The 12,939-nt window shown below is 42.6% G+C and overlaps 1 protein-coding gene across 1 annotated transcript in view; it reads left to right on the top strand.

Annotated features, from left to right (window-relative positions):
- Window positions 1–942: 942 nt before the first annotated feature.
- adgrl1a (adhesion G protein-coupled receptor L1a) overlaps window positions 943–12,939 on the top strand; it is a gene marked incomplete at both ends in the record, with an annotated part of 49,565 nt that continues 37,568 nt past the window's right edge. Inside the window, one exon of the mRNA XM_083896909.1 lies at window positions 943–1,012. Coding sequence (XP_083753035.1) covers window positions 943–1,012 — 70 coding nt within the window. The remainder of the gene's footprint in view (window positions 1,013–12,939) is intronic.

The raw sequence follows: 12,939 nt of genomic DNA, 5'->3' as shown, positions 1-12,939 counted from the left end.
CAAACACAGGCCTTGTATGTGTGTGTGTGTGCATGCGCGTTTGTGTGAGAGAGAGGGATGTAGAGTACAATATGGTTTTGTCTATATTATGCCCTTCTGCAACTCTTACAAAAGGTTTGCAGGATTAATCAAACAAAGAGGCTAAAAGAAATCCTCTCAATATTCAAAAACACAACACGCACAATCCAGTAACACAAACAATACCGTCTCTATTGTTTTCTGTCCGTCTGTCCCTGGAGGGGCAGAGCAGGCTGCACTGTCAAAAACAAATCTGAGCTAAAGTTCCACCAAGTAATTTATTTCATTACACAAATGAGAAGTGTTCGCCCTGCAGCATTGCCGACTGACTATTCAATATTTTCACCGGACTGTTTTGTATGCGAGCCCGTAAGCAGACATGCATACATGCATGCACACGCCAAGGATATATACAGTATTTTTCACATGTTTGATATAACTCTGTGAGCATCCCCAAAACATATGTAGCATGTCGGATTTAATCAAGCATTCAAACCATGTGGAGTGATGAGCTGGTAGTGGCAGCAGCTGTTGCCTTGCCATCCTGCACAAAATGGCCTCAGATCTCCTTGTGTGATCATTCTACCTGACGGCCACAGGAGGAGCTCTCTTCTCCTCTTTCCTCCTCACATTCCTGTAATAAATGCAGACTAAATTCATCACCGTTTTCTAATTCAAATGCCACACTTGGAGCGGAAAGAATAACAAACAAAACAGCGTCATTTCTCCTTACAGATAGACCTATTCAATTGTTTTTCATTGTGCAGATTAATAACACTTCCTCATTATTTCTATCCCCCTCTGCTTGCAGGATCACCCTCAGGGAGGGTGTAAGTTGAGGACGTGCCTCCTCACTCACCTGTACCTGCTCCCAGCCTACACTTTAGCACTGCCTGTCACCCTGCCCCCTGGTCAGGCTCCATCATGGCTCTTGCAGTCTGGATCATCTTAACCTGTGCTGTGGCTTTCGGCAGCATAGCTCCTTCCTCGCAAGGTACGTAATAAATATTAATGCAGTATTTTTAAATATCATTACCTGCCATTGCAGATATCTGCATTCACTATGTATCTATATATGTCCCTGTTTATTTATAAAAAAAAAACAGTGTATACACTCTGTAGAATATTGTTTGCTTCTCTGAGGCAGCTTATAATGTATCACAGGAGCTCCCACTGTGTTCATTATGCACTGTATGTGTCCGGACCAAGCTATTGCAAATGAGCATGTAATATTTATATGTTAGCTATGTGATGTGGCTTATAAGTATATAGACTTGCTGACCAGGCTAGAAACGCCGCACTTGATTAACCGTACTGTCGCTACAAGAGTCAGAGAGTGTGTGTGTGTGAGTGCGGTGGAGAGTGTATGTGTGAATGTCAATAACATTTCTTGTCATCTTGATGTTATTTGGAGCGTAGAAAGAGTACAGGAGGGAATCCGTGCATGTAATGGTGCCATATGTGTGACCTCCTTGAATGTGCCATGTACCATAAGGCAAGGCAGCTTTATTTGTACTGCACGGGCAACACAATGTGCTTCACATAAAAAAAACAATAATAAAAATAACATCTAAAGTTTGGGAACGTTAAAATTCACAATTTGAAATGAAACAGAGTACAGAATAACAAAAGAGGGAGAATGTATAGTGCCGAAGATTAGTTTGGAACTCAATCATAAGAATATGAGAAAATGAATGTTTTTAACCTGGATTTAAAAATATCGCCAAATACAGTTTTACCATATTTGGTTTGGACGCTGGGCTCGACTATCGACTAGTCAGTCGATCTCTGAGCCCCAGGATGTGTATATTATTTTAATATTATCATTAATGTATTTTGGACCCGAAGCATTTAGTGCTTTGTAGACTAGCAGCAGAACTTCAAAGTCTATTCTATAACTGACTGGAAGCCAGTGTAAAGACATTAGGTTTTGTTTTTGTGTGCTAGCTATTGTAAGATCGGCAGCAGGTGACCTGGTTGCGTTGGTGATGCATAGTGACTTGCTGCTGAGAAGCCATTTAATTGCAAGTGCAGTTTGAAATGGCATTAAGACAACTGAGGTCCCTGCGGTTAGAATAAATTCAATAAATTAAATTACAAATTACAATGTTGTATGGCAATATAATTAATATTCTTGGATGATGTCAGCCCTCTGATGTAGACTAGCAGGTGCAGGAAATTGTTTCTCGATTTTGTCCGAGATGTTTGGTGCTGCAGAAACTGAAGGCGCACACTTTAGAAGGGAAGCAGGAGTCAGAGGATTGAGGAAAGGAAAGAGAGACTGTTTGGTGTCCTGCTTGTGGCCTGCCACACAAACAGCATCACACCATCTGTTGTATGCTCTCGGTCAGCTCTGTGCCAACCAGCCTCTGGGTGATGGACAGCTTGGATGACGAGGAGGAGGAGGAGGAGGAGCATCAGGGAGAATCAGTGTTGCCACAGGGTGGGGCTAATGATGAAGCAGGAGGAGTCAAAGAACCTGAGGGAGGGGGGGGAATAATTAAAAGTGTTCTTGTGTGCCTGTGTCAGCATTGGTTCTTATCAGTCCCCATGTGTAAGCTCTGACTGACCAGATGTGGTTTTAATTTGAGTGTAGTTGTGTTTTTTTTTCATTTCAGTTTGGCTGCTTTTGTAACATTGGTTGTGTGTAGTGTACATTTTGTTCCATCAGACACCTTTGGCCCCTGGCATTGCATTGCTTTGTGCTCTCTCTCGCTCTGTGTGTGTGTGTGTGTGTAATTGTATTAAAATGAGCTTATCCATGTGACCCGGGACTTGCGGAGTATTAATAATGCATTAATAATCAATTGGCTGTTTTCTGTATGCGCACAGGCACACCATTTGTTTTAATCTTGGAATTTTTTTCTTTCTTTTTTTTTAAAATGAAATCTCATCCACAGACATATTGATATGTGCTCACCGAAACCGTTTTGTTGCATAATAATTCTCGCAGTGATATTTTCGGCTGTAATGTTCCCCCCTCGCTCTAGTGTGACTGGAGGAGCAGGAAAGAAAGAGGGAGGGAAACAGGAAGGTATAATTTTAGGAGAAGAGCATAGTTTGGATGTGACGAGAGCTACCGGAATCACTCTCGGGGTAATCGGAGCTCATTTCGGAACCTGCAGGATCATCACACATGGTTTCACAGTCTAATGTGTACCCCAGCCCTTCCTCAGTGTCCTGACTAAGCTGCTGTGCTTTAACCTCACTCCACTCTTGGCTGCACATGCTAATATTTAGCCCTAAAGCTCACACATTTACTCTGATCTGGAATCAGCTCTTAAAAGCAAATGTTCCTAACCAGCATGAGCTTTGTACACACGCCTGCTTAGCCCGACGAACTCACTCACTAGTTTGGCTCACGCAGTGAATATTCATCTTTTTAAATTACTATTACTACGCTTTTTTCACTTTAAAATGCACAGGCTACGTAAAAAAACACTTGATATGTCATTCCTGAATGCAAATGTCTTACAAACCATGACCAATAAAGTCATATTCATTATATGCAGCGTATGCAAAACCTCTCCTCTTGCCCGTCCCAGCAGGTTAACTGACAGACTGACGTTCATACCCTGACGAACAGAATGTCCCGCTGATTCCACAGAACGCTTGAAAACGTAACCGAATTCAGTGTTGTTCTTGGGAAAGCCCATTAGGGTTGCTTAATGTGGCAGGCATTGCAGGCAGCTGCGGCGTGTAGGCCATGATGCCCTGACACAGCATCAGTTTGCACATCTGTGAGCTGTATGTGTGTTTGTATTTTCGTGCACCAGTATTAGCAGCCAGGCCATTTTAAGTCTATTTTTCTTAAAGTCTTAAATTACAATAATTTGACGTGTGAAAATGTTTATGTACATTATATTCTGTATGTGCATTAGTGCATTTAACACACCCCCATATGGGGGTAGTCGAGTGTTTGCGTATGTGTGTGTTGCGAACATATTAGGATGCCAGATGACTGGTGGAATCTGTTCTCATCTTTACTGTATTTAAGCCTTTGCTCTCTGATCAGTCGTGTGGAAAGGCCCCTGGACCTTTAGTGCACATGCAGACATTTTTATTCTTCTTCCCTCCTTTCCCTGGCTTTTTTTTCTTCTTCTTTGCCTTTCCCCTCTAGCTATTATTTAAAGATGGGGGACTATCTATTTTATTTATATATATATATATATATATATATATATATATATATATATGTTTACACATTTTCTCGACCAAGTGCTTTAGTCTCTTGACTGCCCTTGGATGGTGACAGAATGTATGAATGGGGACAGGTCTCAATGCAGTATTTTGGTTTCCATAATGCAGGACTGGGTTGTTATTTTTCATGGAGGGCCACATGAAGAATTCACCATGCTTTAACAAGCCAGATGCTTTTTTATGACTGAAGCTGGCAGTTATATCAGGACTAAGTGTTGCTCAGCCCTCAATTTGAAATTCTGAGTGAAGATTTAAAAAAAAAAAATACAATACTGAAACCACATTCAATATCAGATTCATGCAGAGAGAGAAAGGGCAGACTGTCAGTCCCTCAATACTGTAATATTAAAATGATCATTTCAAAACTGCACCCTGCTCATTGATTCATAAGAATTGATTCTCTGATGGGCTTGTAGTAATAATATTTCAAGACGAGGCAATAAAGCTGTTGGGCCGCTAACCTTGCTATGTACACTTGGCTCCTTGTGGCTGAATAATTTGCTGAATGGCACATTATATTATATTGCTTAATGTGTGTTTTGTAAAATCTACACTTGCACTTATACGGCGAGTCTGAAAGACCAAGCATTTTTCATGCACGTATACTGAAGCTGCGAATGATATTGGTTCATCAGAATGAGGTGATAATGAATGATGAAATGAAAACGGCAATTTACACTCCCATGGTCAGTGTGGTAAATCCACATTATTTGGACTGTGGGATGAAGCACCCTGAGAAACACAAGGCAAACATACATTTAACCTATGTTTGCTTTGGGTAAACATGAGAAACCCAAGGCAAAAAGGAGAACATGCAAACCCCACAGAGAAAAATCAAAATGGGATTCAAATCAAGAATCCTCTTGCTGTGATAGACCAGTGCAAGCCACCACACCAAAGAGGACAGTCCTGCTGAATCATCAATAAATATTTCTTTGATATTTGTTTGCTGTCATTCTAAATATTTCACATGTTGCTTAAAATCCATGAAAAGTATCTTCAACAGAAGAGTTTCCCCATTTAACAAATTCTTTCCTCTGATAGCTTTGTGTTTTACAGACCACAACCATCTAAACTAGCTGACTGTGTATGTGTTTGCAAAGACAAGGAAATGGTTTCATTTTGTGTGAAAATGACCCTCGAATATGTGTTACTTTGTTTTTCTTTGCCAAATCGACAGTCTTCACAGACACTAATTGCCAATCAAGTGCTCCATATCATCTGGATTGTGTTATAAAGAAGAGCTGTAAAATCTTTTTTTTTTCTTGCTTCCTCTTGTGCACGTTTAGGCTCTTGTAGCATCCCTATCTTTTTTTAACAACAGTCCTGTACCTCTCACTTCTCTCACTCACCTCCAGTTTTTATCCAATCTTTCTTCTCTCTCTCCACTAACACCTTAGCTATTACTCCCCCTCTCTGTGTTGTAATGTTATTCCTCCACAGACCCCCTCCCACCCGTCTCCTGCCTTTCTGTCTGTCGGTTGGTCCTCTCTTTTTTTATGTTCCCGCTCCTCTCCTTTTAACACCATCCCCGTGTAACCAGCCCTGCTCTGTTTTCCTCTCCTTGCCCTGATATCTGTTAACAGAGCATATCTCGTATCCCTTGTCGTCATTTCCATCTTTTCACTTCTTTTGCCTCTTTTTGTGTTTCTCTTGTTTGTTACTGTCCTAATTTAGTCTCTGGTGCTGGGAGTTGCTGTGCTCTTCAAAGCCCTTGGCTGAGAGCAGTAGATCACAAAGACGACTGTGTGAGTGAAAGGTTAATGGACGGCCTTTGAACATATATTGGGAGACGGGGGCGGGTGGGAGTAGGAGGAATAGGGCATGTGTGGAGTGGCGGTGTGTTCTTTCAAACCTTCCTTTGAAGATGATGCATGTGTCCATTTGTTTATTTGTTGTTCACAGTGTTGTGTGTGTCCACTTTGTTTGCGTTTGCTTGTAGTTGTGTGAGTCAGGGTATGTTGGCTTGTGTACATTGATTTGTGTACTGCAAACACACTCCTATATGAAGGAGTGGGGACTGTGTTGTGTGTGCAGTTGTGTGATAGCTGCCTCTTTTCTCTCACGGCCCCACTGTGTAACTTGGAGGCTGTCTTGTCTTGTGTGTCAAACATGTCATGTGCTTGAAAGTGTGCACATTTGCTTCTCATGTATTCTGTGGACGGCAGATTGATAATTACGAGCAGCAGCTTACGGCCGGGAGCCAAGGGCAGAGCAAGTAGAGAGGGGGAGAGAGAGATGGATGAGTGGAGAATCCGCTAAAACGGTGCGAAGGAATAAGGGGGGAGAAAGAGAAGGAAGGGGAAGAGGGAAAACTGGAGGTGAGGGGTCAGGACAAGTAGAGGGGATGAAGACATGGAAGGAATGAGGGGTGGGCAATGAGGATGAATGGGGAGGGTAAATGAAAGAATTTCTGGGTGGATGAAATTGGACGAGGGATCGAGGGAGGTGAAAAAGAAATAACACAAGGAGAAACGGAAACATAAAATATCATTGCACTGGAGGTGAGCAAGACGGCATAGAAGAGTAAGAGGGGTTCATCAGCGTTTGCAGCCAAAGCCCTTTTTAATTATTGATACTGTATAATACAAAGGTACATGAGCATCATACAAGATACTTGCAAACATATCGATCAGTTAATAAACATGCACTGTAGATACACACAGACGCAGCATCCACAAACCTTTGCCTGAGAGTGTAGGGAGGTTAATTAAGTGTCTGGTGCTGCAGCTCGGCTGAGCATCAACACTTATCTGTAATAAAATGCCTTTGAATGTAACTTGCAAGTCTTCCAAATACATGCACACGTCTTTTTGACAGCAGGTCCCCAATGCATCTCTCACTCTCCTTTTCCGTATCACTTTCTTCTGTCCTTCTCCTTCTTCAGTCCCTCGCCCTCTTTCTCACTTTTCCACTCTGTTCCCCTTCTCCCATCTCCATAGCTGATTCACTTCATCACCTGCAGATTTACTCCACTAGAGTGTTTATATGAATCTAGGTCTGACTCACTGGCCTGCCTGATGTGATACATGCTGGAAACCAAGAACAGGAGAGAAACAGAGTTAGCACAGCTCTCCTCCCAAGGGAAATGGAAGATATTTTGCATCGGGTGAATCTCCTACTTTTTAGGCAGGCTGATTTTTATTTTGGGCTGTGCTGTGCCCCCCTACTGAGGCGCTTTTATTGCATAATTAGGCACTGGGGCTAGCGATGAAGTGGTTTGACAGTATGAGCACGTCTGGGCTTGCCTCACTCTTCAAGTTTGTGTATGTGTGTTGCTCAGTGTCTCAGTGGCTTTTTAGCCACCTGTCGTAATCTCTCTGCTATGCCTGCTACTTCCCACCACCCCTCCCTTCACCCAACCACCAGCACAACAACATAGTTGGTCGTCACACACTCGGTACATTTCCATGCAGTTACTGTATGTCAAGTTATGCTGTAGCTCAACTACACTATAAAACTGGACTACTGCCCTTGACCCAGTATACAACCACTAGAGAAGAATCTATTTATTGAATGAAGGGTCTCTCAGTTAGGGACGAAACTGCCCCTTTCTGTTTGTTAGTATTAGGCGGTTTCCGGTTCACCATGTGGTTAGTTGTTATCGAGCTCCATTTTCCTACCATACTTAAAATGAATAAAATGAATCCTATCATCTGTCTAAAAAGATATACCAGCCTGAATGTTGGCATATTTTTGTTGCTGTTGTCTTTTTCTTCTGTTTACTAGCTTGTTCTATAATTTATGAGTATTAGCCAGGGGTGGGATCTGTGGTGCATGTGCAGAGCACCTGGACCAGCTTGAAGGTATACAACTCCAAATCACATTAAAGTGTATACATTGTTTTAAGTCAGTTTTTTTTCTAATGTTATGTAAACATATTGAGTGAGAGTTCTCGAGGTTGAGGATGGATGAGGGTTCAGGCTTGCATGAGTCTGCCTGCAATAATTGTGTATGTGTGCGTCATTGCAAATGTGTTGTATGAGGGTGTTTGTATGTTATTTCCACTTGGGGCACATTTAATTCTCTTTTGAATGATGTAATGTTATGGGTTCTGCTGTAATTCAGTTCAGACAGAGGACTTGGCTGCTGAGGAGATCAGAACAATAGGAAGCCCTGTCCAACAAAAAAAATCTGCCTCACTCCTTTCATGTCAGTGACCCCGAGCTTCCGCAAAGAATGATCGTCATGTTCAGCCTTAGTCAACATCTAGTTTGATGATTTTTTATCTTTTTCTATTGTTTTATTATTGTTATTCCATTTCTTCCTCCCTGTGAGCAAGCTTGACGTGGCTTCATTGCGGTGAATGTGCGTCATTTTGGTGCTGCATTGTGTGACCCTATTGGAAGACTGGTGACGTCCCATGCAGTCGCCCCCATCTCATCTCTGAATCTTCTGCCTGCCAGACAGCAGAGTCAGAGGAGATTCTAACTTTGAAGCCAGTCATATTTATTCACCTATATTTATTCACCTGTCTTCATGGAACCTGTTATTGACATTTCTTTTCATTTCAAAGCACCTTATCCTAACCGTAATAACTTGATGCTGAACTTCACCTCTACCTTAACCACCCACCATTTCTTATTCAACCCTAACCTTATGTAGTTTGTCCTATTGTCTGCAATTTTCTCCTCAAATTGTGAAACCTTGATTTAAACTGTTGGGGTCCAACATTTTGGTCGCCACAAAACTCTCAAACACAGGTTTGTGCAGCTATTCTGCATTGGTTGCATTCATTTGGACAACCTGAACAAAGTCTGACTACAAGCTTTGATCATAACCAGTTGATGCTTAACCATAACCCAACTACAATTCAAATCGAAGGTCTAAACTTAACCAGTTCCTCAGAAATTAGTTTTCTGCCCTCTTAGGCCCACACTTTGGTCCCCAGGAGTATTGGTCCTGTCAGTGTTTATACCAGAAAAGGTTCCAAAGAGTCACATAGTCCTACTAGCGCACACAGCCCCGTCCACATTCATTCTCATGTTAGTCCTGTAGGTTTGTCTCAGGATGTCACTTTGTCACCAGTCCTTAGCTTGAACGCTGCCTGGATGTGACAGTTCTGGCCATATCGCCTCTGCTTGTCTGTGGTGACAGGCCACGCTCCAGTGAGTCATTACGCTAACTCGCAGTGCTAAGTGAGTCGCTAAGATACAGCACTAAGCTGATAAAGTGGTGGAGAAATTGGAAGTGGATGTTTCTCTGCTAGAGAGATATTCCCATCACTGAGACCTCTCAGTTCTGTCCAATGACTGTAAAATGACTTGTTCTTTGTTCTTCGCTTGGCTTAAGAAGTAAACTGAGCCGTATGAGAAACATAGCTCTTTTGGCCAAGGCTACATTTGAGGGCAAAGTGCATGGAGATGTTTGCAGTATACCTTTAATATTTAATTGATATCTCTGGTTAGAATACTTGGTTATTAGCCCTAGTGACATTTAAAATTCTTTCTGAGGAGGGTAATATAACAAGAATCCCCATACATCAGCAACTTTCCAAGTTTCTCAAGTACCAATACTGCTTGGTGAAAATGTTCTCTGGAACTATACGTCAGTGCTATTCTAATGAGAAGCGTTACAAAATGACTGCTGGAACGAGCAGGGCCTTAGAGGGGGGTGATCACATTTCTGCCCCCCAAAAGACAGTTAGCCAACCAGCTGACGAGTCAGCCTTTGGGCCATAGTGCTCCGTAAGTATAATCTCCTATTGTGACTGAGTTGCAGTCAGTATCACAGTCTCAGGCTCCCTGTCTGCGAGGCCATGCACTCTCAGTCAGTTATTTCTGAGCAAAGAGACTATTGAGCATTATCCGAGGTCAAATTGTGTGAAACATTGAAATGGTGCTGTTTAAAAGTGCACTGCTGATCATGGTCTTTTTTTTTTGGCAACGTCTCAGTGAAGAGAGCTCCTTCTCTAGTCCTACTGTGAACTTTTCAGAATTCTAAAGGTAGTCTCAGTCTTCATGTAAGAAACAAAAGTGTAATGTTTCCGAAGTGTTGCACATGACTTTTGGTTCCGTGTCATGTCTTTTCTTTTCCAAATGATGTTGGAATGTTGCCAATATGTGTGTAGGCATGGGAGGGAGAACAGGTTTGGAGATGCATGGTGGTAGAGAAAAGAGGTTTGTGTGCAAAGACGAGTGTGGCTTCTGCAAAATCATGTTCTTGTCATAGGGTCCAAGCATCTATCCACCCTCAGGCTTTAATTACTGTGTGAGGATAATGAGTCAAATTCAATCAGTGCTCTCTCTTGCTCATAATTTGTATGGAGTTTCTATTATGAAGCCGACTGATCCAGACCCACTGACCAGCTGCCATGGAGTGACACCAGCCCCTGTCTGATGTGTCTGATGTGTCTGTGTGCCTTTGTGTTTGTCCGTGTGTATGTGTGTGTGAGAGGATGCTGTCTTGCACACAACATCTTACTGGTTTATGTCATAACCAGTATGTGGAACAATTGGAGCTGACAGATATCAACACAGCGTAAATATCAAAGGAGACTCATAGCCTCACCATGAGGAGTAGATCCTACTATACATATGGCTGCTGCTGCGAAATACACTTTTCATCCTGCAATTATGAGTCTGACGGACAAAATAGCCGCGTGTGTGTTGGCCAAAGAGACCCTGAAACCTTAATGGATTCCTGCAGAGTGAGGGACAATCGTAGCCCATGGCCAGCCAAAGCTTATCCTCTGTTCATCTCAGCTCAGCTCAGCCCTCACCACAGCCAGGCCGCAGGCCATCTGGCCACACACACCCGCACACACACACACAGCGAGAGAGTCCCTGAAGTTAAGTTCCACACTTGTTTGTAAACATGTAATCCGTTATGCGAAAAGCAGTGCTAAAGTTAATCCCTGCTGAATTTACATTTGAAATTCCACCTTAAACCTGGAACTTGTCAAACTGGGCAAAGTGTAGGTGTGAAATATGATACAATATGAGAGAAGAAGAGATTTGCTATGGTGCCAGGAATAGGCAGGAATAGGCAGATTTTAATGGTTGCTGCCACCAATGAAGTGTTCTGGCTCAATAATAACTATGCTCAATTATGTCTAAATATAATACTTAAATGGCCAGGCTAGAAAAAGAAATACCTGAGCAAGATAATGGATTTGTGTTATTCATCAGATTCAGCACAATGGTAGAATAGTCATTTCTTTGTACAAAAGTTGGATTACTGAAATTTTGTAGACTTAATGCGTATGTTTAATTATAGTGCTACTCTATCCCCGCTCTTTGATCAAATTTAGCTCTGTTTGGCTAAATTAATGATGACGCCAGACATAAGTAGTGGCAAAAAATGATCTACACAAACATGAGAACCAACAAATAAGGCCATTGTTGATCAAAACAGAAATCCTCTGTATTTTTTCACTGCTGTTGAAACGGCTCAGTCTAAACTTAAACAACAGCCAATGATTTAAATCAACAGCTCTGTTGGCCGTTTGATCTCAAAACATGAACACTTTTTTCCATTGCCGCTATTTACATTAGTGCTCAAATGGCCCTGAAATGTTTGCCGTATAAAGTCGTTTTAAAATATGAGCTGCCCCCTGAGATGTTTGCTAATGTTCCTGTTGTGATGGTCCACAGTATAAGTGAGAGTGTGATCACTCCTGGTGGCCCCCTTCACTTTCACTTTCCTCTTGGCTCAGTCTGTGGTTCTAATGGCTGGCCAGCTGTACACTTTTGTGTACTTACACCACAGGGTAGTTAAGAGAACAAGGCCACACACTGACACTATGTATTGTAATCCCACTGTGACACCAGGGTTGTGTGTGAATGCATGCATGTGTGCTTGACTGTGAATGTGCACACTCATCTGCCCAGTACGTCTGTGTATGTGCTAATTTGCTTGTGTGGAGTTTTTGCATTTGTGCGGGGACTTGTTGGTCTGGCCTCGCCTGCTGTTTGCATCTCTGTGTGCTTTAATTAGTATGCGCTTTTGCATCTAGGCCTTTGTGATTTGGCACTGGCACTGCATGCTGGCGAGGCATAAACGATTTGAAGTCTGCCTGCGCAAGTTATTCAGCCTTAATGGCGTTAGTTACACAATTGAACTCAAGTTCCTGCCGCATAAATGGGTAGCATTTAGAAATATGAGCAAGTCCGGTGGCAGTGAATCATGTAGCACATTGCTGCAGAGCATGTCTGGGATGACTGACATTGACATTGACCCAGATGGGCACTCCTACTGAATGGACAGCGGCTGAAACCTAAGCGGAGCCAGTTCAGAGTCGGGAAGTGAAAACAGCCCTGCTCTGTGGGTTTCTGCAAAAACAGCAGTGGGGGAGAGGGACTGACTTGTGCCCTTGTCTGCTGCTGAGGCTGTCTATTAGGGGAAAATGCTGTGTATTGAGAGCCTCAGTTTATAAAGAAAGACGCTCCAAATTCCACCCTGCCTGAGTGGAGCAAGCATTATTCTGCTTACATTTGACAGTGTGCCCACTATCAGCTGCATGTGTGCCATGCCCTCCTCGCTAAAAATGCAGAGAAGTGCTTCTTCAGGACAGCGGACAGCTCCACACCTGCCAGTCTCTGATGCAGCTCCAGTATTTCCCAAAAGAAGTTTTGTCAGTTCAGGACCATGGACAGTGGCTTTTAGTTTATGACAGAAGCGTCGGTTCAGAGAAACACAGGTTGTCCTTAACCTCCACAAACAGCTTCACTGCCAGATCACTCACTGTCCACCTCTACCTTGGGCTGTAAAGGAATTTGG

The sequence above is a fragment of the Microchirus variegatus genome (assembly GCF_963457635.1).
Source record: "Microchirus variegatus genome assembly, chromosome: 10".
NCBI classification, from domain to species: domain Eukaryota; kingdom Metazoa; phylum Chordata; class Actinopteri; order Pleuronectiformes; family Soleidae; genus Microchirus; species Microchirus variegatus.
This window is presented reverse-complemented; position numbering and strand designations above follow the sequence as displayed.